Source organism: Telmatherina bonti, assembly GCF_933228915.1.
Source record: "Telmatherina bonti genome assembly, chromosome: 6".
In the NCBI taxonomy this organism is placed as follows: domain Eukaryota; kingdom Metazoa; phylum Chordata; class Actinopteri; order Atheriniformes; family Telmatherinidae; genus Telmatherina; species Telmatherina bonti.
In genome coordinates, this window is record NC_136624.1 from 611,123 (window position 1) to 637,028 (window position 25,906).

Sequence of the window (25,906 nt, forward strand, 5' to 3'; positions counted from 1 at the left end):
CTATTTGTGATGTAATTTTTTAAGTAATACAGTCACTAATAAATAATGAGATGTGCTGGTATTCTTTTTCTTTTGCTGATTTTCTAAGGTGAGAAAACAAATATCTGCTGAAAAGGTTGGCTAAGTGCTAAACATCATGTAGAATGTGGTTTTCTTTTTTTTAAATTTGTTGTTGTTTTTCTCCAACATGGGGAATAATAAGGGGAAAAAAAATTGTCCATTTTCACAACTTAATAAGCAAAAATCTGTAATTGTTTCTGTTTATGTCTTTAAAAAAACTATTTAAAAAAAGGAAATTATCCAAAGAGATTGGAATTGTTTATGTGAAATTAATATGTTTGATTTCAAGTTTGTGCAATTTTTTAAAACTACTTCTCTACATTATTTTAGCACATTTTGTAACACTATAAGAGTTCATGTATGTTCTTATTCTAAAATAATAAAGTAAAAAAAAAAAAAAAAAAAGTTCCTTTTCTGGGATTAATTAAAAAAAATGTTTAATAATTCCAAGTGAAACCTCGGTGAGAAAAATATTTTTAAATGAAAGGAGAATTTGTGAAAAAGATGAGGTCGCTTTGAGGGTGAGGAGTGATAATTCTGGCTTTTAAAGCTGCCTCTGGGAATCTGTGAAGGAAGATGAGGTCGCTTTGAGCCTTCTGGCTTTTAAAGCTGCCTCTGAACAGCACATGGCAGTCAGAATTTATCGTTCGGCAGCCAATCGGTGCGCTTCTTTTAAGGCGAGCCTCCGCGGCTTTAGGCCAATCACAGACGCAGAATAGGACCCGTGCCTCCGAGATGTGCAGCGTTGTGGTCACGTGACAGCGGGACCTGGAATCCCAACATGGACCCGTGGCAAGGACGGGATGTGAGAGTGCCACGACAATAACAGGAAAACTAAGGAGCAAACAGATCGACGGTGCCGCTTCCCTCCTCCCTCAAACACACGGTAGGTGTCTGGGGTCCCCTCCCACTCACGCGCAACACCAGAAACCCGATATTTCCTGGGTGTTTCTCCTCTTTCTTTAATGACCGATGCTAAGTTAAAACTCGTGGATTCCGATGCAACCGTGGTCTGGTTTCCACGGCGTCCACCCTCCATTGCGCTCATTGTCAGACGGCGGTCGCGAGGCTGCTGTTAATGGTGAAGAAGGAGTTTTCTTCACCATGCGCTCGCTGCGGGCGCAGTTGGGCCCTGCTGCTGCAACATGTGCAGGACACAATCTCCCACAATGACAGTCAGGATTATCTAACATACGCAGCGCGTGCGTGCGTGCGTGCGTGCGTGTGTGTGTGTGTGTGTGTGTGTGTGTGTGTGTGTGTGTGTGTGTGTGTGTGTGTGTGTGTGTGTAGGGGGGGGGGGTAATTGGCAGGTGTTCAAATCAAGCAGCAAGCTCCGCCGTTAAAAGTGAAGCCTATGCAGAAGTGCATAAAACTGCAGTTCCCCCTTCATCCACTAGGGGCTGCAAAACAGAGTGAATCACCTCAGACTCCCATGTTAAAAAGGCCAACTTCACAAATAAACATAGGTCAGGTTTACCTTCATGACAACTGTTGGGGGAATGAATTTTTTTCTAACTCGCCCGTTTTAAAGTAATTTAAACTTAAAGTTCTGCAAATTTAGAGGCGTGTCCTTTTGATTGACAGGTACCAATCTCTGGCTTCAAGTAAGAACATAGAACAACCGCAGTTTTTAGCCGGTTAACAATGTGACTTAGCTTTAGCCCGCTTACCTCCGTTAGCGTGGGGTTAGCTCGGTTAGCTTTTAGCTACAGAAAGCTTGGAGTTCGCTCGATGTCAATCATCCGCCATGACGCTCACAGCCCCCTCTCAGCTCCACCTCTTTGCCCATATTTGTATTTTCCAGGAAGGACGACGCACATGACGCTGTCAACATGGCGACAGTAGGAACCGCCCACCGAGCTTCAATTCAGCTCTTTAGAAACCTATGGGTGACGTCACGGAGGCTCCGCCCATCTCTTATATACAGTCTATGATTCAAATACTAGATTGCAGCAACAACATACAAATTAAATTTTTAAAAATCAATACAATGTCATTTCCGGATCGGAGGGTGTTCAAATACTTATTTTCCTCACTGTGTACACACACACACACACACACACATATATATTTACATATGTGTGTGTATGTATGTATGTACCTTTAAGTCCCCCTTTAAAAAGTTCACCTGGTATAATGTCTATTATTGAAGAGTGTGTATGAGAAATTTATAAAGTTAAAATTACTGTGACATGTTGTAGACTCTTAATTAGAGAACAACTGGAGCTGCAGCTGTTAAAGAATTTGATATGACACTCTAACTTTGAGTTTGTTCAGTTTTGGCCAGAGATGTTTTCTGTTTCTTTTTTTACTGTTTATAGTTCAATTCATTTATCCAGACATTAATAGAGTTTGAGTTTATTATATTAATCTCTTACTATTATTTGATTTTATAATTCTTTAAAATCTATTTAAATTACAAAAAGTTTGCTTTTAGGAGCTAATTTTATTATGCGATTAAACTACTTAAGGGGCTCCTATGATGGTATGTGGAGTTTTCTGAGCTTTCTACAGTGTTACAGTGTTGAATCCTCATCAGACATGTGAACGACATGTTTTTTTATCACCTAAACGCATGTTTGAGTTTGAGTTTGACTTTCAGCACTCTCTCCGTTCGGTTTCCATGGTGATGAAAATCGTGTGGTTGTAGAGAGTTTTTTCTTCGTGGAAATCCTGGTGACGTCCCGGGGGATAAGGTTCGGTGATTGTTTACCTTCTACTGGTTAACAAGGGCATGTACAAATACATCAGGCGGGTGGAAAACGTGGGATAAAGTTATTTCCAACGATGGCTGGTGAGTTTACCAAAGAGAGACATCCTGCTGCATTCGTTGCTGTGGGTTGCTGTTTTCCACTTCGTTTTCAGGCTCTGATTCAGGTTCCAACATGTAGGGCTGGATGCTATGTGTTGACATTGTAGTTTGTTTTTTTATTGAGTTCATATGAGCCTAATCCTTCTGTTTGTGAGACGTTACAATGACGGTGAAAGCAGGTGCGGTGCGCGCTCCCGATGTAGTGCAGTGGCGGGAGGCGGGGCTTAATGCGGAAGAGTCTCAATCCACTCGTTTTGCCCGCAGGCTGATCTGACAGCCTACGGAGAGGGTCGGTCTGAAGTAAATAAAGACATTTGTGACAATAACTCCATCAATCCCAGCCCTTCTGGTCTCAGAAATAAAAATAAATTAGCCCAAAAGGCACATAATAGTTCCACTTTAAATTAATTTTGATCGCGTCCCACTCCTAATACCCTGTCTTGTACCTGGTCTTTTAGTGGGGATTCAACTAAGTTGCAAAGGCGTAGAGTGGTTAATCCTTCACACAACTGAAGCAGCTGGTCAATGCTTGCAGTAAAATGGTTTTCACGGTTTTGGATCCCAGTGTCTGCATCATCTTCTTTAGTCAAGACATTTGATTACAGTGACAGCTGGAATGAATTTCTAGTCAGCACTTCAAATGAACAGTCAATGTTTTTTTCCCCATCAAGGCCCACTGGACAATGGTCAGGGTTGCAGTTGTTACCTGTGCCAGACCGAGGGGAATCTGGACCGGCAGCAAGTGGCACACAAGATAGTAACAGGGATTATTTGTCAGTTGACTGTGTATCCCCTGACATACTGAAAATACATTACGTACCGGACCACATAAACTGGAGTTAAACATAACCACTTGAATCACTCACATCTCATAACTTTCGTCCCCACGAGACCAATAAAAATGCATTTGAATGACAATTCTAATGAATTATAGCACAAAGAAAGTTTAGTTTTTGTACCTGTGGATTACAGAGAGGAGACTGGTTTAACGTGTTGCCCAGGCCAGAGCTTGTTTTATTCTGAGCTGCTCATGTGCAAACACGTAGCTAAAGTCTCTCTGTCGGGCCCACCTTGGCAAAAGGGCGCCATCTGCTCACTTGGTGTTGTATAAACACCATCCATCCATCTTCGTGCCGCTTATCCGGGGTCGGGTCGCGGGGGCAGCAGCCTAAGCAGGGAAGCCCAGACTTCCCTCTCCCCAGCCACATCTGCCAAATCTGCGGGGGGATCCCGAGGCGTTCCCAGGCCAGCCGAGAGATATAATCCCTCCAGCGTGTCCTGGGTCTTCCCCGGGGTCTCCTCCCAGAGGGACGTGTCTGGAACACCTCACCAGGGAGGTCCAGGAGGCATCCTGACCAGATGCTCGAGCCACCTCAACTGGTTCCTCTCGATGCGGAGGAGCAGCGGCTCTACTCTGATCTCCTCCTGGGTGACCGAGCTCCTCACCCTATCTCTAAGGGAGAGCCCGGCCACCCTGCGGAGGAAACCCATTTCAGCTGCCTGTATACGAGATCTCCTTCTTTCGGTCACGACCCACAGCTCATGACCATAGGTGAGGGTAGGAACGTAGATCGACTGGTAAATGGAGAGCTTCGCCTTCTGGCTCAGCTCCTTCTTCACCACGACAGACCGGCGCAGAGTCCGCATTACTGCAGACGCCGCACCGATCCGTCTGTCCATCTCACGCTCCAACCTTCCCTCACTCGTGAACAAGACCCCGAGATATTCAAACTCCTCCACTTGAATAAACACAGTGGGAACAATCAAATAGCAATTAGAATAGTTCACAATTATGAACAAAAACAAATAGGGGTGGGTATGTTTACACAAATAATGGTAGCCATTTTTCCAACCAACTACTCAGGCTGGTCATGGTCAGCAACATAGGCACTGAGGACTCGTTTTTGCTACAAAAGGCTCTGTATCATGTCATAGGTACTGTTCCACATTGTTTTTACATCTTGTATTTGAAGTTTTGGCTGTGTTTGCATTTTCTTCTTGATGCCATTCAGACGTGAGTAAGACAACGGAGAATGTTTGAAATATCCAACAATCTGCCTGTATTTGCCAGGGTATCACTATTACTGTGACAATTATCCTTCATTCACAATAAGTTGCAAAGAGTGTACCAAACAGCCAAAGCAACGGACTCCCAAGGTTTCCATAGCTTTTTTCATATTAACGGCATTATCCAGCACCACAACATGCATGTTTTCAAGTGCGATTTCCCACTAATGTAAAATCACCATTAGCACATTTGCGATGGAATTCCCCTTGTGGCAAGCACTGAAGTTTTTAGCACCAAGCATTGTACTGTGATGATACAGCTGCTATTGTTCCAGTGCACAGTTAGGCTCTGTAGCGACATATCCGATAACCAGATATCTGTTGTGGAGCTCACAACTTTAGCATCCTTTCACTGATCGTACTTGCCTTTACAGATTTTATTAGAATATTCAGAGACTGGGAGGCAGTTTCGGGTGAGTTACACCACCAGTAAACTCACCCGACATGAAGTCTGGATGCCTGGATTAAAGTATCTCCATTGATTTTTGTCTGAGCTTTTGCAAAAGCCAGCATCGTCGTTAAACAGCCACCTAGCAACTAGAACTTTTGTCTAGTTATTTAATTCGGACACAGAAGATGAGAACTTTGACAGATTTATTACAACAGACTGATTAAAAAAAAAAAAAAAAACCTGTACTGTTGTTAAAAAAGTTCATCCAAACTCAGTTTTTTAAAATTTTTTTATGTTACTGTGTTTCACAAAGTGGTGTGTTTTATGTATGACCCGAAGAAAAAAATAGACTCCCTAATTGATGCTGCACCTTATACTGTAGTGCACCTTGTGACCCAAAAAATATGGTAATCTATTTCATCTATCAATCTATCGAAAGCGGTATTTGCCATTCTGTATATATCAAATGATATATGTCTATGTATATCTGTATATGTCAAATGATAGAAACGGGTCAGGCACTTGTTTTGTGATGCAGCTCCAGATGCATTCCACTGTATTAGTGATAATAATAAATTAATCATCTCATTGACGATCAATCTATTTTATGTCACAATAAGTTGCTGCTGTAGTGACTAACACGGTAGCCACATAGGCAATGGCTTAGCCACTGTATGCTGCCATCACATACCAGGAGAGGCACAACCTTGTGGGGTGGCAATGTCAAATTCAGAATTCGCCCCTTGGTGGCACAAAGTGTATCCCATACAGAAACCATCCCAGGTCAAAAACTGAACAGTACCAAAGTTAAAGTGTCATTTCAAATACAAATGTGTATATACACTGCTCAAAAAATAAAGGGAACACTTAAACAACACGATGTAACTCCAAGTCAACCAGACTTCTGTGAAATGGAACTGTCCACTTAGGAAGCAACACTGACTGACAATCAGTTCCACCTGCTGTTGTCCAAATGGAACAGACAACAGGTGGAAATTATAGGCAACTGGCAAGACACACCCAATAAAGGAGTGGTTCTGCAGGTGGAGACCACAGACCACTTCTCAGTTCCGATGCTTTCTGGATGATGTTTTGGTCTGAATGCTGGCAGTGTTTTCACTCTAGTGGTAGCATGAGACGGAGTCTACAACCCACACAAGTGGTTCAGGTAGTGCAGCTCATCCAGGATGGTGCATCAATGCCAGCTGTGGCAAGAAGGTTTGCTGTGTCTGTCAGCGTAGTGTCCAGAGCATGGAGGCGCTACCAGGAGACAGGCCAGTACATCAGGAGACGTGGAGGAGGCCGTGGGAGGGCTGTTGCACGACAGTATGTGAAATTGATTGTCAATCAATGTTGCTTCTTAAGTGGACAGTTTGATTTCACAGAAGTTTGATTAACTTGGAGTTACATTGTGTTGTTTAGATGTTCCCTTTATTTTTTTCAGCAGTTTAATAAATATATATATATATATATATATATATATATATATATATATATATATATATATATATATATATATAATAAATATATATATATATATATATATATATAATAAATATATATATATATATATATATATAATAAATATATATATATATATATATATATATAATAAATATATATATATATATATATATATATATATATATATATATATATATTACACTGCTTAAACAAAAGTAATTTTCTGTTTTTTGGCTTCTCATAATGGGTGTGTTGTGTGTTTGCAGGGTTTATGTCCAACCCCATTGCATCTGGGGTCTGGATCCATGGTGTCCCTCACCAGCCGAACACTGAGCGTGGAGACAGAGCTGTTTAGAGACAACAGCAGCCTGTTCCCCCTCTGCCTTGGAGATGGGGGCTGCTCGCCCCCTCGCAAAACCCTTGATTCCGGGCAGCAGGGTGTCACCCATGGCTCCATCCCTGGAGAGGGCGAAGAAGAAGAGGAGGAGGATGATGAGGAGGAGGAGGAGGAGGAGGAGGAGGAGGATGAAGATGAAGATGAAGGCAACCATCTGCAAATTTTTCTAGGCGCAATTGAAGAAAAGGTGCCAGCTAGTCAGGACCCGAGACTCCCTGAAATCCCTTTCCATCCTTCTTCCCCATTTTCGCCCACCCTGGAGGACATTGAGGAGTTTCTGAAGGAGAAAATGGAGCTCGTTAAGGAGGAGCTGCTGACTCCCAAAGAGGAGTTCTCCCCTCTGTCGTGCACCTTTACTGATTCCTCATCGGCCTCTGCTGCGCTGGTTGCCTTGGAGACGTCAAGCAATGCAGGAACAAGCCTTTCCATTTGCACTTCCAGCCCACACACCCCTAAAAAAGGGCCAGACCTTTCTCCTTCTGCCCCTCTGAAGCACTCACTGCCCACCATGAGCTCACCAATGCTCCCCAGAGCTCCAGTGGTCATCCAGCTTCAGCCCTTACCTCTGGCCCAGACTCAGCTTCTGGCAGGTTCTCCTCCTGCAAGTGAGATTTGGCTTACACATCTAGTCATGGGGTTCCAGGGAGCTGCTGCACAGAATCTCACCCTGTTGACCCCCCAGGTGTCCCACACCCCCACCACCACCTTGTGGTCTTTAAACAGCGGGTATACCAAGTCAGCCGAGCAGAAGTATGTGAAAATCGCCCCTCTGCCCATCACCACCAGGACTCTGGAAATCACAGGCATGACTGGGGTTGGGGGACAGGCCAGCAACCTCTTGAAGGAGGTCACTCCACGAGTGACCAGGGTGCCACCTACAGAGAGAGTCCACAAGTGTTCACACCCAGGCTGTGATAAGATGTACACCAAAAGCAGCCATCTGAAAGCTCACTTCCGCCGGCATACAGGAGAGAAACCGTACACGTGTAGCTGGCCCGAGTGTGGGTGGAGGTGAGTGAGCATCCACTTCACATGAAGAAGAGAAACATTCAGACTGAGCGCCGTAGGGACAAGTTAAACCCAGGAGGTGTGTGTGAAACACACAACAGAAACTATTTACATATTTGCACTTTTTCCCCATTTCCACTTTATTCCTGCTACTATCTACCTGCTGTCCTCACTGCAGCCCCTCCACCTCAGCTGCATCCCAAACGTCTTCTTGGCTTTATTCCAGCCATAGAGGATCATTATGTTCCTGCTTTTCTCATCACATGTTGTTCTTTGACTGCTCCTGATTGGACGTTACCGTCAGCTCTGTGATTGATAGAAAATTTGAAAGAAAGGCAAGGCAAGTTAATTGTACTTCACATTTCAAGTGCTTCATATAAAACTATTAAAGCATCACAGTAGGATGCAGGAAACATCAAAAAGTACATTAAACATAAATAATAAAAAATATAGATAAAATGCATGAAAAAGAACGGAAAGTACACTTGACCCTGGTGACTTTAGGGATGTGGGGCCTCATTTACGAAGCTGTCGGACAAAGCCAGGCGTACGCCAATTATAGTCAACTTTTAGGATTTATCCAAACATGACTTGGCGGTAAAATGTCCCGACCTCCACGCCAACTCTGACCCTGGCGTACGCACAAAATCTGGAGAAACGGGAAACGGCGACACCAATGGTAGAAAATAAACCCAAAGAAATGGTGTGAAATTTGATACATTTCTTCAAAATCATATATAAACCTTTACGCAGAATGTTGGACATTAACAGCATTTGCAAAAAGAAAAAAAACCCGCACATTTGATATCGTTCCTCCAGCACGTAAAACATCAACCACTAAAATCTGTTCTGAAACCAAGCAGTTCTACATGTTAGAAAAGCCACATCACACAGTTAATAAGTCGTACAGAAGCTGCCGTACTAATAAAGCTCTACATGAAGACCTGCAGGTAAAAGGAGGCGGTCGCCATGACAACAGCCCATCATCAGGCTGCTCAGGTGTTTCCTCCACCTGCAGATACAGAACATGAAGTGATGGTTGGATATAAAATGCTCCCCAATGTGGCTTATCTGTCCCTGCTGGTGGACATGGAACATGGAGACTCTGGACTCCAGTCCGGCACCTTCCAAAGGGAAGGGACTGACAGGTCGGGTCCGCTCCTTTTCCCAACCCAGAGCAGAGGAACAGAACGATGTTCTCCACAGCCAGACGTGGTGTAGCGGCCATCGGGCAGATGGAGGCAGGTGGAGGAGCCTCCATGCCCAGGAGGAAACCTGTTGTACAGCTGCAGATGTGTGCAGATAGTGGAGACGCTACATAACATGCTACTAAATGGTAACGTGTCCCGTTCAGCTGCGACCAGCGCTGTTGTCCCCGACCTCCAACCATCATGTTGGAACCAAACTGCTGCCAAACGTCGAGAAGTGATGCAACACATCAGAGGTGGAGAATTCTCATTTATTCACAGGTTTAGTCTCATTTCTGTCTTTATGTCTCCGTCTCCTGCACCTCCTCCTCTGCCAGGACACGCCTGCTGGGGGGACAAGGTGGAACCACTGCCCCCCCCCTCTCCGACCACATCTGCAGCGCTGCAACCCAGCTGGGACACACAGGAACACCAGTATGTTCCCAGTAAATAAACTGGAGTCAGAGACGTCTCATTTATGTCCGTTCATTTTATAATCTGAAACAAAGGAATGAAGCACTTCCAGCATCATCTGGAGCATTTTGTTCCAGCGTATCTCTGGACTCCTTCATTTTCCCGCCAGCTTCTAATCTGTGGGAGTGGGCAGCGCCCCCCCTTCCTCCTCCTGTGGACCAAGATGCACTTTCTCCCTACATTTTATTGTCTGACCACTTTATTTGTCCTTTCTGGATAAGTCCGGTGGTCTGATGAGACGCTGACAGCATCTGTCCCCTGCTGACCTCCTCTGTCTTTCTGCTGGTGGTGATGTCCATCCCGTCTCCACCAGATAAAATACTTTTACATTTTACAACTTTATCTGTTAGAATTTCTTCCTCATTTTCCACAAAATTCCTCTTTTTTCCTGCAGAACTGTCATGGAAATGAGATGGATTAATATTTATCAGGGTGTTCATCCGACCTTTTATGGCCAACATGTGGGCGTGGCCAGATGTTCCTGATTTATGATGGAAACAGGCGTGGGACGTGCTGTTTTGTAAATTGGGAATTTTTTTTGCGCCGCATTTCCTGTTTCCCTTTTTCTGTTTTACGCCACCTGTAGTCAGCGTTGCTACACACACTTTGATAAATGAGGCCACTGGTTAGTTAATAACAAAAACAGAAGAACCAAAATAGACCTAGGCCCTAAACTTAAACAGGATTTAGACAGTGTAAAAATCTGAGGATTAGAGTTATGATCCATTTTCCTGGAAAGTTGATATGTGTCTGTTGAGGAAGGGATAACCTAGGAAGGCTGGTGAGTAATCTCATATCAGAATATGCCCCATATTGCAGGAAACTACGGCTGAGAGGTTCCTGGGGGTAAAATAAAATTACATCCAGCTGAGAATCTGATCTGTGTTTCACTAAGCAGATGTAGAATCTTTCTTTGTAAGATTAAGTTCTCTCCAGACATCAAGTCCTGCACCAGTTAACCTCAAACTCTTACATGCATTGGGGTTAGATTGTGTAGGTGAGGATTTGTCTATGTCACTGTCCACACAACAGTGAAAAACTCAGGCCACTATTTCAAAATCTGTATATTGGTCAAATAGTGATCACAACAATCATGAATCTGAGGTAATCCTCATTGTAACATAGATGTTAGTAGTAACCCTTATAGACCAGGGATCACCAACTGTCCTGCAGATAGTGTAATGATATTTAATTCCTGTAACACCTGATTCAAATGAACTAGATCTCCAAGAGCTCACTCAAGTTCTGTACATGTCTGTTAATGACTCATCCATTTTTATTAGGTGTGGTGCTGCAGAAAAACATCCAATACCTGTAGGACACCAGCCCTCCAGGACCAGATTGTGATCCCTGTTTAGCATCCTACAGAATACCACAGATACTTTTTCCTTTTCTGCGTAATACGATGAACATGGTCTGCGATCCAATTATTTAACTATGTCCGCCACTTCTGAGGTGCAGTGAATGCAGCATGATTTAAAGTTACAATTAAAATGAGAACAATGATGACAGAGTTTAATTTATTAGTAGAATGTGATTAAAAAAAACAACTAATTACAGGCTTTGTAATTAATTAATTTTGATTAATCACATTTTAATCGCATTCTAAAATTTGCCCTAAAAAGCAGCTATTTTTTAATTTAAAGGCAGAGTATGTAAGATTTTACAGCAGTTCTTTCGAACACCAGGTGGTAAACGCCAGGTAGTGAGCAAAACCACAGAACTGCTACTTCCACAAACCGCCAGCGGGTGGCAGTAATGAGCAAAACTCACTCCTCACCCCTCCCATCCCCTAAACAGCGCGTAACCGTCACCATTCACAAGACTAAAACTTTATTTACAAGCAGTGTGATGACGTCCAGGATTTCAGCTCAGTGAACCGGTAAGTAACTTTTAACACAACAGGTTCTTCCTCACACTGAAAATCCTCATAATTTATGTAGCTTTTGGAAGTAGTACATAAAAATGACAATATAGCATATGGAATAAAGGCTAGTGCTAGTAAGAAGAGGCTAAGCTATGTGCTAAGCTAGCTATAGTTGCTAGGTTAACTATGACATAATTAATATTTCTGCATATACTCAGCCTGTTAGACTGAATTAGACTAACACAGGCAGTCAGACACTGACATGGTGCAGAATTTGCAATGTTTAAATGTTGCTTCAGCTATGTTACATGTGTGCACTTGTGTTTAGTGACCAAGATGATGTGTTGCTAGGTTTGACAGGAGGGTCGAGGCAGGACTGGTCAGTCGGAGGAAGACGAGCTGCAGCTTCCAGAGCTGAACACTCAGATGGAGAAGCAGCAACACTGTGACCGGCTGGCTGCAGTACAGGTAAAAAGCAGCCATGTTCAATGTTTATCTCAACATATTACTGATAAAAACATTTATTACAGGAATTCCACAGTTTTAAAAGTATTACAATAATCAATAATGATAAATATTTTATGTGTTGTTTATTGTTGCAACGTAAATGTATCATATTTGAGCTTGAGACCGACTGCACTGTCTTGTATTTGTAACTTGCTGCTTTGGCATCCAGATATTAGTATCAGATATTACAGTAATATTTCAACTTAGTCTCTGAACAGAATAGGTAGACACAGACCTTCACTAATAAATGTAATCTTTCACTTTGCTTTCCACTTATAGAACTAATCTTTTGTATACTCCTTGCAGAGACGTCTTGATAACATAAATGCGAAGGACCTTAGAAAAACCTCACCTCACAGCTGCTCAGAAGGCAACCAGGCCTGATTCCCAGTCACTGTGTGGCTCCTGGAGATCAAGTTTCCTGATCTGCACAGACACAACACTGGTTTTGTTTTTGGCTTTTGATTATTTTTTCTTCTTTTTTTATGTGAACTGCCAATTAATAAATTTTCTGTGGAATTTTATTGTTTACAGATTTATTTGTCTAATTTCTTTCTTTTAACTTTGTGTTCCTGATTACTTATTTGAGATAGTTTGTATATTTTGATGCCATTTTTGATCAAAATAAATTAATTTAAACACTTTATCCCAGTAATCCAATTCCTTCAAATAATCTAAATAACTAGTTAAATGTGATTGCAAAGTACAGGACAAAAGTTTATTACAATTTATAACTGTAAAAAATACACAGTTCTAACAGCAGCAACAGTGTGTGTATAGATACAATAAACTCCACAGAGCAAAGCCCATGATCCAAAAACAAGACACAACTATCTGCAAAGGATGTCAAGTTTAGATTCCACAACAGAAGGTCTCGTGTGAACTGCCTCACACTCTCAGAAGACTAAGAATGAAGAATTGTTGACTTGCACGAAGCAGGGAAAGAATACAAAATGATCTCAAAGCTTTATGTTTATGTGTCCCTGTTAAGACAGATTGTCTACAAATGGAACCAGTTCAAGACTGTTGCTACTGTCCTCATGCATGGTTGTTCTGCAAAGATGACCGCAAGAGCAGAACGCTTACAAAGTCAAAGTATCCTAGATTGTCAGCAAGACTTAAAGAAATATCTGGCACATATCTGCTAACATTTTTGTTGGAAAATCAATAAGTAAAATATTAATCAAGAACTGAGTTCATGGGAGGACACTGAAGGAAGCCACTACTTAAAAAAAAAAAACAAATTGCATGTCTGAACATCTATATACTGAAAAACAGTATCTGGATGTTCCAAAGCACTACAAGAAAAATGTTCTGTAGACACACAAAATCAAATTTTTTAGAACAAACACAAAACACCATGTGTGGTGAAAAAAGGTCCTGCATATCACCAACAAAACCTCCTCCCTGCTATGAAAACTTGGAAGGGGCATTAGGGTTTTGGGGTGCTTTGCTGCCTCAGGGCCTGGACAGATTGTTATCATCCATGAGATGAAATTCCCAAGTTTATCAAGACATTTTGCAGGAAAACTTAAGACCATCTGTTCAACTGAAGCTCAGAAGATGGATGATGCAACAGGACAAGGACCCAAAGCATAGAAGGAAATCAGCTATAGAATGGTTTCAACAAAATAAAGTCCTTCTTCTGGAGTGGCCCAATCAGTCCTGACCTCAGACTGATCGAGTTGCTGTGGCATGACCTCCAACGAGTGATTCACATCACACTAGAAAATTCCTGAATAATTAAAAAAAGTTCTACAAAGAGAAATGGTTCACAGTTCATTGTGACTGTTGTGCAGTACACATCGGCAAATACAAGAAAGGTTTGAGGTTATTGCTGCCATGGGAGGGTCAACCTGAATGCTAAGGTTGGCATCCTTTTTCCACCATGCACTGTTAATGTTTACGTGTTCAACCAAAATATGAAAACATGTCTTTTTTGTGCAGTATTAATTAAAGCAGACTGTAGTCGTCTCTTGTTGTGACTTCGTTGAAGATCAAAAACATTTTATGCCCAGTGACTTCCCCTGCAGGTTGTACAGGTGTCCTTTCTCATGGACAACAGCAGTTGTGTTGTAGGAACTTGTAATCTGTAGTAATCTCTGTGGACACGGATGTCATGGCCCAATAAATCTGGAACCTGGTCAAGTTAATTGTTTTTCATATTAAGGACTTGTGACAGTGTTGCCACATGTTTTTGAAGTTGTGTTGACCTGAGGTACTCTGGATGCTTGGCTCCACATTGGCTTGCAAAGACACGCAGACAGTCCTGTCCTCTATAGTGGCTCATTGATTTGGGTCTCGCAAAAAGGAAGTCATTTGTGGCACAAACACCACATTCATCTCTTTTAGTTGCCAGTAGCGACAGCGCATCCACTACATTTGGTGTGAGTAGAACTGTAACTTTTCTGCCTCTTTTGCCCACAATTTCAATGCGGCAGAAGTAACTGCAGAGCTTCTGTTCAACGTTTGACAGACCCATCGCAACATCTTCATGGAGCTTTGAGTCATCTCTCTCCAGAAAACTCCTTAGGTGCATTTTTTAAACTTCCCCAGCTTGCCTATGATTGAACACAATTGTTTGTGCGAGTGTTACTTGTGCGAGTTGTGCGTAATTCTGAGCAGTGGTCTCCTCTATTATGCTACAAAAGGCAGTTTCTGAGGATTTCTTAGATACTGGTGAAGAATCTGAAAATCTTCAGTGAATGGCAATGTTGATGGTTTATTGTACTTTGTATCATTCAGTGTGTTTAGAGCACCATGAGACACCAACTCAGACCACTTGGAGGCAAAGAGTTTCTTGAACATATCTATGGACTTTATCAGTTCTTCATTCTCTGCCATCAGCGCCCGACAATGGATGATGTCAAATTTTGTGTAGCGTATGCCCCAGTTTTACTTTGGTTGTTCCAGGTTCTTGAACTAAAGCTATATCTTATGGCTTATATGGGCATTTGTGGATATGTCTCCCTAATTCTTTTTGAATGTACATCCCCTGGCAGTACATACAGTGAATAAACTTTCCAGCCACTGCTTTAGCTTTTGGCGGTCTCTTCACTTTGAGTGGTCCTGTTCCACCTTGTAGAACTGCTGAGTTATGTTTAAAATTTCCCTTGTTCCTCATTTTTTCAAACAAAACTCTGCACTCTTTGGAGTGCTCAGGAAGGGAAAATGCATGTACAATTTCAGCATGTGTCTTGTGGGTTTTTAACTGACTTGAAATTTGGCTTTGTGGCTTACCATGAACAAAAGAGTAATTTGTTTAAAATCATTGTTAGATGTGTTGATTACCATTTGTGAAACCCAGTTTCACTTTCTAGTTTGTCCTTTGAATCTTTGACAGGTTTATCTAAAGTTGACATTTCAGCTGTATTTGAAACCGTGTGATCAGAGCAAGGAGGTGGATCACATTTAGATGTGCTTGGTACGACTGAGACATTGCCATCTAGGGTTGCCACCGCCCTGTAAAATACGGAATCGTCCTTTAATTGACAGACAAACATTGCGTTCCGGATGTATGTATGATGATCAATTTCTAAGCAAAGTAAGAATCGAAAAACAATTAAGTAGATACTTACCTGTAATGAGTGATGGAGGTTATAATTTAAAATTCTTTTAAGGCAGGATGCATGCCAGACTCCTAAACAAACAAAAAGATTTCTATTTTATTACCTTTGACATAAAAAGTTTAAAACAAAACATGAAACTGAGTTGACACTGCCTAATCTTATCAGTGTTAATATGTAAGAAGTTAAACATATATATGTTTATATATGTAAATTTTGACTATGTTTATATGTTTATATATATATATATATATATATATATATATATGTATATATATATATATATATATGTATATATATATATGTATATATATGTATATATATGTATATATATGTATATGTATATATATATGTATATATATGTATATATATGTATATGTATATATATATATATATGTATATATATGTATATATATGTATATGTATATATATATATATATATATGTATATATATATATATATATATATATATATATATATATACATACATGTGTGTATATATATATATATATATATATATATATATATATATATATACACACATGTATGTGTATATATATATATATATATATATATATATATATATATATATATATATATATATATATATATATATATTAAAAAAATAAATTGTATATCCACAAAGTACAACAAAATACATTCAACCTCCTTGTTTCTAATGTGCACAATCACTGTAAGTATTAGCATGGCAACACATTGCAAATCCATCAAAAATGGCATTTCAAACTATACTTGAATCTTGGAAAGTGCACTTTTTCTTATCTTGTAACAGCAGTCAACAAGATCACTTGACTCTTTAGTGCATCTCTTGTTTTGGTCTTAATTTTCAGCAGAAGTTGCAGGCTCTGATGTAGATGGATCATCACCTCGTTGCCCATCTAAAGACTTTTCAGCAAAGTCATGAGGAGTGTAATCACAGAAAAAAAGATCAATAAAACATTGTGATACAGACATCCTTAATATCTGTAGCTGTGGAGCTACATGCTTTAACAAACAATAACTTGCAAAGTAAATAACTGCATTTAAATGCTGAAACGACTATATCAAACAAGTTTATAAGAGGAATGTAAAATTTGACATGGTAATCATGTTAATGACTAGCGTCTGCTGTATGAGCATTATCAATTTCATTAAAAAAAAAAAATTTACTCACCTTCCTTCTCCATGGCAAGTCTGAGTCTCAATAAAGTGATCTCCTCGCCTGGGTGTATATCTCAGATTGCAAACATGCACAAGTGGGGCTTCCCTTGCACATTAAAGTACTTCATTTTGGCTCCGGATTTATGTGGTCACGAGTCTTCCCAGTGATCCATCATCTTTTGCTGCATCAACGCTACAAACACACAAGTAACATGTCGATCAACTTGTACTGAATATTTTTTAGGTTTCCAAATCATCCTCCTACTGTGCATGTCATTCACCACAACAAACAATATCTCCTAAACTAAGAAATAGCAACTACACACCACCACAGTTTTCATTAAAATGAAACTCGAACATGAATACTTTCAGGCTTTCATGATAAACAAGCTGCCTCCTCTCACACTCTCTGCTGATTGGTTCCCCTCAATATTCCAACAAAGTCTCCTTTTTCAAATGCTGCGACCTAGCGAAGATAACGAGATTGAGACTAAACAAATCAATACCAATCAATCAAAAAATCTGATTTGATTAAAAAAAAAAAAAAAAAGTGTTTTCAGCATACCTTTGGTAGCATTCATGTATTTTATGTCAAGTCCCGCTTTGTCTTTTCCAGTGATGACATAATGTTCTGCATCTTCCTTTGGACTGATGTGTTTTCATCTTTTCGTGTTTCAGAGCCTGAATTATCAAAAAAGATGGTCATTTTATTAAACCTGTAACAAAAAAACTCAGCAATAGAAAACTGCTAAACTGTCAACTGCAGCACAAATTTTATTAAGCTTAACAAAAGAAATGTTGTGCTATGATCACAAACTCCAAACCGTAGGTACTTCTGTCAGCAAAACAAGCTGATCCAAACATAACAGAGATAGGGAATATCCATTGTAATCAAGATTATTGCTCAACAAACAACTAAACTGGATGTTGCATCTGAATGCAATATCCTAGACTATGTATTATGTTACATGTATAATACATGCACACGATCCAATTACTTTACATATACCGGCTCTCCACTGACTGCATGTGATGTGATCCACAGTCAGAATATGCACAGTTCTTGGTTAGCTTCTCCACACAGTAACATCATATGCTCACACACACAGTGAAGAAACAACAAAGTGTGTTCAGTGAGAGGCTTCTTCAGGTCCGATGTAAGACTGAAAGATAATTCCTGCCAGCAGCCATCAGCCTCCAGAACAAGACCTTCTCTAGTTAATTATACACTACAATACTGAATTTCCTTTGGGGATTAATAAAATATTTTTAATTAATTTAATTTATTTTTTTTTCCTAAATCTGTCACCAATCATATATACTTAATCAAGATAATTGCAGAACAATGTAGATAAATTACCTTATTGTTAAAATATAAATATTATATTGCAATATTTTTTCTCTGTGTGTGTCCAGAGAGAGAGTTGATATAACAAACAAGTGGACAGAAGAACTGGAGTCTTTAAAAAGGAGGGGGCTGCCTTCTCCAACTCTTGGAAAAAGAAACAGGACCTTGTAGCTGCTCAGGAGGAGTTTCACTTACTACAGCACAAACTTATAACTGAAATACCAACTACATGGGGGTTCAGTTAACAAATAGTGAAGCAATTTCTGGAGCAAAAAAGGGCCATCACAGAGGTCCTTTCAAATGACAATCAGACCAGGTCACTGGTTCCTACATGGCAAGATTTGGGCTTTGTAGACTGTATTTATGCAGCTCTAACCCCAGGATCCACTGAACGCAGAAACGTTGTGGAAGCACTGCAGAGCGGGTGCACCGAGCTTTCTGTGCTGCACCATATTTCACTAGCAGTGTTTCAGAGCGGAACGTCTGTGTTGTGGTTTACATGAGGATTGTGTCATGCCATTGTTGGTGTAAGTCTTTTTTAAAATGCTTTATAAAAAGGCTTAAAAGTGAACAATAAACAAACAACTAACCTAGCAGGAACTGTTCGACCATGTGTCACATGCTGCTCTTTATTTCTTTATAATAGGGATATGTGGTGTCAAAACAATAGCTTACAGAACAGCACAGCTTTCCTTCAAGATAAATGCGCAATTCCATGGTGTCATTTATCAAGTGAAGCCGTCTCTCCCCTAACAGCTTGGTGTAGGGGCCGCCGTTAATGAAGAAATGTTGACGTTTGAAATTAAAATGCATCCAAAGTGGGCATGTAGTCTTTTCTTTACTGGCAAAATCCACCAAATCCACTTTGGTTTTCATCAACTGATTTCCTGTTTGAACAATCCGCTCTGCTTTAGATTGATGTTTCAAAGTGGCAACAATAAAAATAGAGCCAACGAGTATTTTAGAGAAGCGGTAGCAAAACTCAACGCAGCGCACCTGGTTGAATCAGCTTTGTTGACTAGTGCTGCTACGGTTAGCTGTGAAGGCACAGCACAGCCACACCGTGGCGCTTTCACGTTCAGTGAGACTAAGGGGTTAGCCCACTCCCTGAATTCACTAATGCCTTGTCCAGTGAGTTCCTCATCAGTGTGTCATTCTTAAAATCAGTGATCTCTCCAACATTTCCATTTTAAAGAAAGTGGAGCATGGCGCAGAGCTCACAAGAAGCATAAAGACAACAGTGATAGTATACCTCAATGGAAAGTGCAAGGACCCAGCCATGCATGACCTACTTGACATGGCATGCCTCATTGAGCCAAGATTCAAGATTTAGTACACTCAGGAGAGCAGAGAGTGCATCAATGAGAGATGATTGTAGAGAAGAGTCCAGAGAAGAAGCCATTGGAGATGCTATTGCAGCAGCGCCTCCAGCCAAGAAAACAAAGTGGTCTCTGGCTAGTTATCTTTTAAGGCCCACCACTTAAGACACAGAAAGTTTGATTGCACAGCAGGCAGTTGAGATGTGCTTAGCACCTACATTTTGTCTCCAAATGTTTATAATGACTCAAACCCTCTGGAATGGTGTAAGTTCTATCAAAAGAACTTCCCCAGCGTAAGCCAACTGGCAAAACATTACTTGTGCTTTTCAGGCTACAAGTTTCCCATCTAAAAGGGTTTTCAGTACAGGTGGCAACATTGTCATGTGCAAAAGAGCATCTCTGAAGCCAAATAATGCAAGCCAGCTTCTATTTCTTGCCAGAAACCCCAGGAACTTGTCATGTGGTGTCATCAACCCTCAATGATGTCCTGTCCCAGCAACATTTGTTGCTCACTCTTTTTTTTTTTTTTTTTTTTTCTGTTTATAGTAGTGCTTCTAAGCACTTTTGAAGCGCCTCTGCTTAATCCATAGGAATGTATTAAGCCTATGTTGTTGTTTAAAGTTAAAGCTATTTATACTGAGAAAGGTAAATTTGACGTGGTAATTATACATTTCTTTCTTTAAAGGCTAATTTAGCCTTGCTAAATAAAAAATAACCAATTTATTGTACAGTTTTTATTTCTAAAATGTTAAACTGGAGGAGTTTTATAGACTGCAGTTTTTCTGAAGCTTTTATGTTTTTTACATCAATTTAGAATATATCAACCAAAATTCAGAAATATATATGTCATATTTTCTGCACCATAAGGCGCACTTAAAAGCCTTTCATTTTCTCAAAAATTGACGGTGCACCTTTTAACTCACTGTGCCTAATCTGAGTTACATAGTCTTTAAAAATGTGTGATTTTAGTAAGCGCTCTGTTTGATTGTCGGACCAATTCCTGCTGTCATGGGGGCATAATATGCACACTACTTATGCTGGCAGCGATCAACCAATTACAGAATGTACTGGCTTACCTCTGCCACGCCCCCAACAGTTAGTGGTAGATATACTGTACCACCAGTATGCAGCTAAACAACATTTGTTTTATTAAGACCCCCGAAAATGGCATAATCAGAGACACATGCTTACGAGGCACAATTTAAACTACAGGCTATCAGTTACGCGGTTGTAAATGGGAATAGAGCAGCCGCAAGCAAATTCAAAATGAATGAACCCAATTCCAAGGAATTGCACAGGAATTGCACCAAGTTAAGAGGTTACATCAGAGTTTCCGCAGGAACAGTGCGAGGTGTCCAGAGCTGGAAGACCAACTTGAACAATGGATTCTTGAACAAAGAACAGCCAGGAGAAGCATCTCTACAGTCACCATTCAACTGAAGGCAATAACGATAGCACAAACATGAAGACTGAACACTTTCAAGGAGGTCTAACTTGGTGCTTTTGTTTTATGGAAAGGTGCCATCTTGCCATCTGTGGAAGGAATACCCTAGTGCAGCAACAGCCAGCCGATCATCTTCCGCACCTATTGCAATAAGATTACCGACAGAAAGATCCAGTCCAAAAACATCACCAACATGGAAGAGGTCCCTCTTACTTTGACAGTCCCGTGTGCCATACTGTGGACATAAACGGAACCAGCATGGGGCATGAGAAGTTGGCTTCCACTGTTGGTCTTGATGGACATGGTAATGGACAGAAACAACCACCTGTGGTAATTTTTCAAGGTGTCATCACCTGGAAATTGCACTTTTTCAAGTTAAAATGTGTATTGGTTGGACTAAAGTGTGAACATCCCAGGAAGTCTTTCTTTTGAAGTAGGTAGAGTTTTTCCGTCTGGGCGCTTTGTTTGCAGCAAAACTGTCCACAACGCTGAACTCTCACAATCCCATGTCCACTGCTCGGTTGTCAGTTGCCAAAACCAACACCAGAATGTTTTTTTTCTCCCTTCATCATCGGACCAAACTAGCAACTTTAAGCAGCTCACCATCAATGCAGTCGGTTTTGCAAGTTTTGCAACTGATATAAAGTTATGCTTTGCCATGGCTGAGACGTGCCTTAAGCTGATGCAGATAATGCTAACACTAATGCGAACAGGACAAGCCTAAAGGTTTAACCTCCTGCAATGTACAAATGAACCCCAGGTTTTATTTTTTTATACCTATCTTATGCTCTGCCATGTAAATGTTTGGAAAAGACTTCATTTCTCATTTTTCATGCTTGCTACCACACAGTAAGTACAGTATTTCATGATGCATGTGGTCACAGTGATGAATGTTTGCTCTTCCAACCACAACAGGGCAGGTGTGATCATTTAATCTAACAAGGTGACCATAGTGTAGTCTAACACTGGCATTATTTAATCAGGAAGGACATGTATTTGTATTTTTAAAAAAAGAAGTGATGTTATACTGTCTCTTAATTTCCATTGTCTGATTTATTCACTGAACCAGAAAGCAAACATCTGTGTATGACAGTGCCATTCATCCATTTTCTGCCGCTTATCTGGGGTTGGGTCACAGGGGCAGCAGCCTAAGCACGGAAGCCCAAACTTCCCTCTTAACCAATTCTGCGGAGGGGATCCCAAGGTGTTCCCAGCCCAGCTGAGAAATATAATGCCTCCAGCATGTCCTGGGTCTTACCCAGGGTCTCCTCCCATGGAGATGTACCCGGAACACCTCACCAGGGACATTCTGACCAGATAACCTCAACTGGCTCTTCTCGATGCAGAAAAACTGCAGACGCCGCACCGCTCTACCTGTCAATCTCATGCTCCGTCCTTCCCTCACTTGTGAACAAGACCCCGAAATATTTAAACCCCTCTACTTGAGATAGGACCTGAGAGGGAACCCAGAGAGGGAAATCCACCCTATTCCGGCTGAGGAGCATGGTCTCATATTTAGAGGTGTTGATTCCCATCCCAGTCGCTTAACAGTCGGCTGTGAATCGCTCAAGCGAGAGCTGGAGATAATGGCCAGATGAAGCCAACAGGACCACGTCATCCGCAAAAAAGCAGAGACCCAATTCCTCAGGTCATGGCTCTACTTCGTGCACAAGCTCAGGCTCCTTCCCTGCCAGAGAGGTGACGTTCCGCGTCTCTAGAGCCAGTTTCTGCAGCCGCAGACAGGTCTGACAGGGTCCCTGCCTCTTCTTGCTGCCCAGCACACATTGCACTAGGGTTGCCACCCTAAAATAAAATATGGAATCGTCCTGTAATTGACAAACAAATTTTTCGTCCCGGCCAATACTGGACGCACTTTGTTCCATATTTTCATAACTTTACAACAACCTACACATCGGTCACACACATCAACACTCAATCTAAAAATAATGAACTAAATAAAACACAGCAAATACAACAGCCTGCAAAAATTTTCTTTTCATGCAGAATCTGTGTAGCTCCAGCCTCCTCCCCTCTGCGCTTGTATGTTGGACAGTCACGGTTGCCTAGAAACAAACATGACTCATGCATGCTCCTCAGAAGACCCGCACCTTTTAAAAATGTCTACTGTAGCTTACCTTGTACTCTAACTGGTCAAAATAAAAAGCAAATGTAAAACAGACATGAGGAGGCACGGCTGCAGCGTCAGTGAAGATTTTCCAGCCAGTCAGTGAAGAGAAGTCAAATTGTACAACAGTGACTCTAACCCTGTCTAACAGCATCAGGAGAGCATGATCAGTTATTTAGATACTGTAGGCATATTATTATATTTATATTAGTCAATATAAATATCAGATATATTTATCCATTAAAAACGTATTTTCGATGGATGAAAAGTTAATAAATACATGCAAAAATATATATAAGTATAGGAAAAGTTTGTTTTATATGCATTTCCTACATCAAAATGTTTAGAGCTTTATGTTTTTAAGTCAATTTTTAACTAATCTGTAGTAGCTAAGTGATCATTCCATAAATTAGCCTATTTTGTTAGTGTTAAACTTTTATGATGGGACTTCCCTTCAAGTCATGAAGCAGGCAGCAAACAAATACAGTAGGTCGCTGGGAAGCCGAATCCAGATATGATTGTTGTTTAGGTTCCAGGCGAGGAAAACTATTTGCCCTTGGCCTTGAGGTCCATAGCTGATCTCAGACAGGCAGCTCCAGACAGCGGAATGGGGGGGTCGATTTCCTCCAATTCTAGCAGACATTTTCTCCATGTTGGTATCAATTCTGCGGATCAGCTCCGGGACCACGGCCAGACGGCCAGTATGGGCCAGACTGGCATCCTGCTGACGGTCGAGTCCGGTCAACGCAAGAGTCTGTGCACTGCTAGCTCAGCACATACTGTTACAGAATTCTGGGAGCCTGTCAGTTGTTGCCAGAATCTCACGGGTCTTGAAGTAGATCAGAACTCCACCAGCGCCAATCAGCAGAATCCCGATTACCAGTAATCCAAAGATGTAAACATCCTCCAGGTCCTCAGAGGACAGAACCGCCAGACACATTGGTCTCCACCTGAGTCCTGAACGTATCCAGCCGGAAGCGTCCCCTCAGGACATGCGGGCTCCCTCTGCCCGATCTTCAGGTTGAGAAAATTTGATCAATTGCATTGAGAGACCAGCCGATCAAATCCATGATGTAGTTTGAGTGGAAGTAAAGAGATGTAAAAAGAGGCTCAGAGTCAGACAGGACAAAGTTGTAGGTCAGAGTGGGAGGGATGAGAGGGAAACAGGAACACAGAGAAAAAGCGTCTGCCTTTGCCCTCGCTGAGAGCAGGAGTGGAAATTAAGATAAACACTGACGGTAACCAAAACTTAAACGTGCTGCTTTGTGCGTATCAAGATCGCAAGTCAGAGCTACTACACTTTGCTGCCTTTAGACGGCGCAATCTAGAATGGAATGAGTACCTAATTGTACCCCCAAAAATGCACCCCAATGCGTAAAGGCGCACAGTGGCTTATCTGTCCTTGCTGGTGAACATGGCGCATGTAGACTCGAGTTGAGCCCAGCTCCTTCCAAAGGGAAGAAGTGACTGACGGACTGATCACTCATTTTCCCAACCCAGAGTGCAGAGTAACAGAACTATGTGCGCCACAACCAGACACGCCGTGGTGTAGGGCAGATGAAGTGCAGGTGGAGGTGCCTTGATGCCCAGGAGGAAACCTGTTGTACAGGCGAAAATGTGTGCAGATAGTAGATACGCTACGTTACATGGCACTAAATGGTAACGTGTCACGTTCAGCTGCAACAAGCACTGTTCCTGATCTTAAACTCTCATGTTGGAACCAAACACTTCTGCTTCACGCAGTGTCTAAAAGTGATGCAGCAACAAGTGATGCAAGAGGTGGAAAATTCTTGTTTACTCACAAGTTTCTTTGAGTGTAATTTCTGTCTAGGTGGTCTTTATTTCTCTCCATCTCCTGCACCTTCTCCTTGATGGCAATTCTTGTGTCCTCTGCGAATGCACGCCTGCTGTAGGGCACAAGGTGGAATCACTGGCCTCTCTCTCTCCAACCACATCTGCAGCACTGCAAATCCAGCAGGGACACACAGGAACACCAATATTTTAAAAATAAATAAACTGGAGTCAGAGACGTCTCATTTGTGTCTGAAAGTTCATTTTATAATCTAAAACAAAGGAATAAACCAGCTGCAGCATCATCCTCTGGCGCATTTAGTTCCAGCATTTTTGTGGACTCGTTCATTTTCCCCGCCAGCTTCTAATCTGTGGGAGTGGGCAGCAACTCCCCCTTCCTCCCTGGCGAACATACTTCTACTGTGGACCAAGATGCACTTTCTCCCTACATTTTATTGTCTGACCACTTTATTTTTCCTTTCTGGATAAGTCCGGTGGTCTGATGAGACGCTGACAGCATCTGTCACCTGCTGACCTCCTCTGTCTTTCTGGTGGTGATGATGTCCATCCCATGTCCACCAGATAAAATATTTTTATAGTTTACAACCTTATCTGTTAGAATTTCTTCCTCATATTCCAGAAAATTCTTCTTTTTTTTCCTGCTCAACTAACAAGGAAATGAGATCGATTATTATTTATCAGGGGTGTTCATCAGACCTTTTATAGCCAACATGTGGGTGTGACAAGGTGTTCCCTCACATGTGCCAAATTAAGTGTTGATCCTGATTTATAAAGCAAAACAGGCGTGGGACGTGCGTGCGCACTGATTTCTCGGGAAGGAAGCTCTTTTTGCGTTGCATTTCCTGTTCCTGTAGTCATTGTTGCTTTGTACAGATTTGTAAATGAGGCCCCAGGTTA

General features: G+C 41.3%; 2 protein-coding genes across 4 annotated transcripts in view; one reads left to right on the forward strand and one right to left on the reverse strand.

The window, feature by feature from the left end:
* Nucleotides 1–25,906, reverse strand: part of LOC306757709 (uncharacterized protein) — a gene marked incomplete at its 3' end in the record, with an annotated part of 493,032 nt that overhangs the window by 19,964 nt on the left and 447,162 nt on the right. The gene's annotated exons all lie outside the window — the stretch shown is intronic.
* LOC306756736 (Krueppel-like factor 15) overlaps nucleotides 829–25,906 on the forward strand; it is a 48,280-nt gene continuing 23,202 nt past the window's right edge. For all 3 annotated transcript variants that reach the window (XR_013771334.1, XM_079241577.1, XM_079241576.1), the window contains exons 1-2: nucleotides 829–946; nucleotides 7,061–8,202. Coding sequence is in view for 2 of the 3 variants with exons in the window: in XM_079241577.1 (XP_079097703.1) it covers nucleotides 7,100–8,202 (1,103 nt within the window). In the remaining variant the exon portion in view is untranslated. The remainder of the gene's footprint in view (nucleotides 947–7,060; nucleotides 8,203–25,906) is intronic.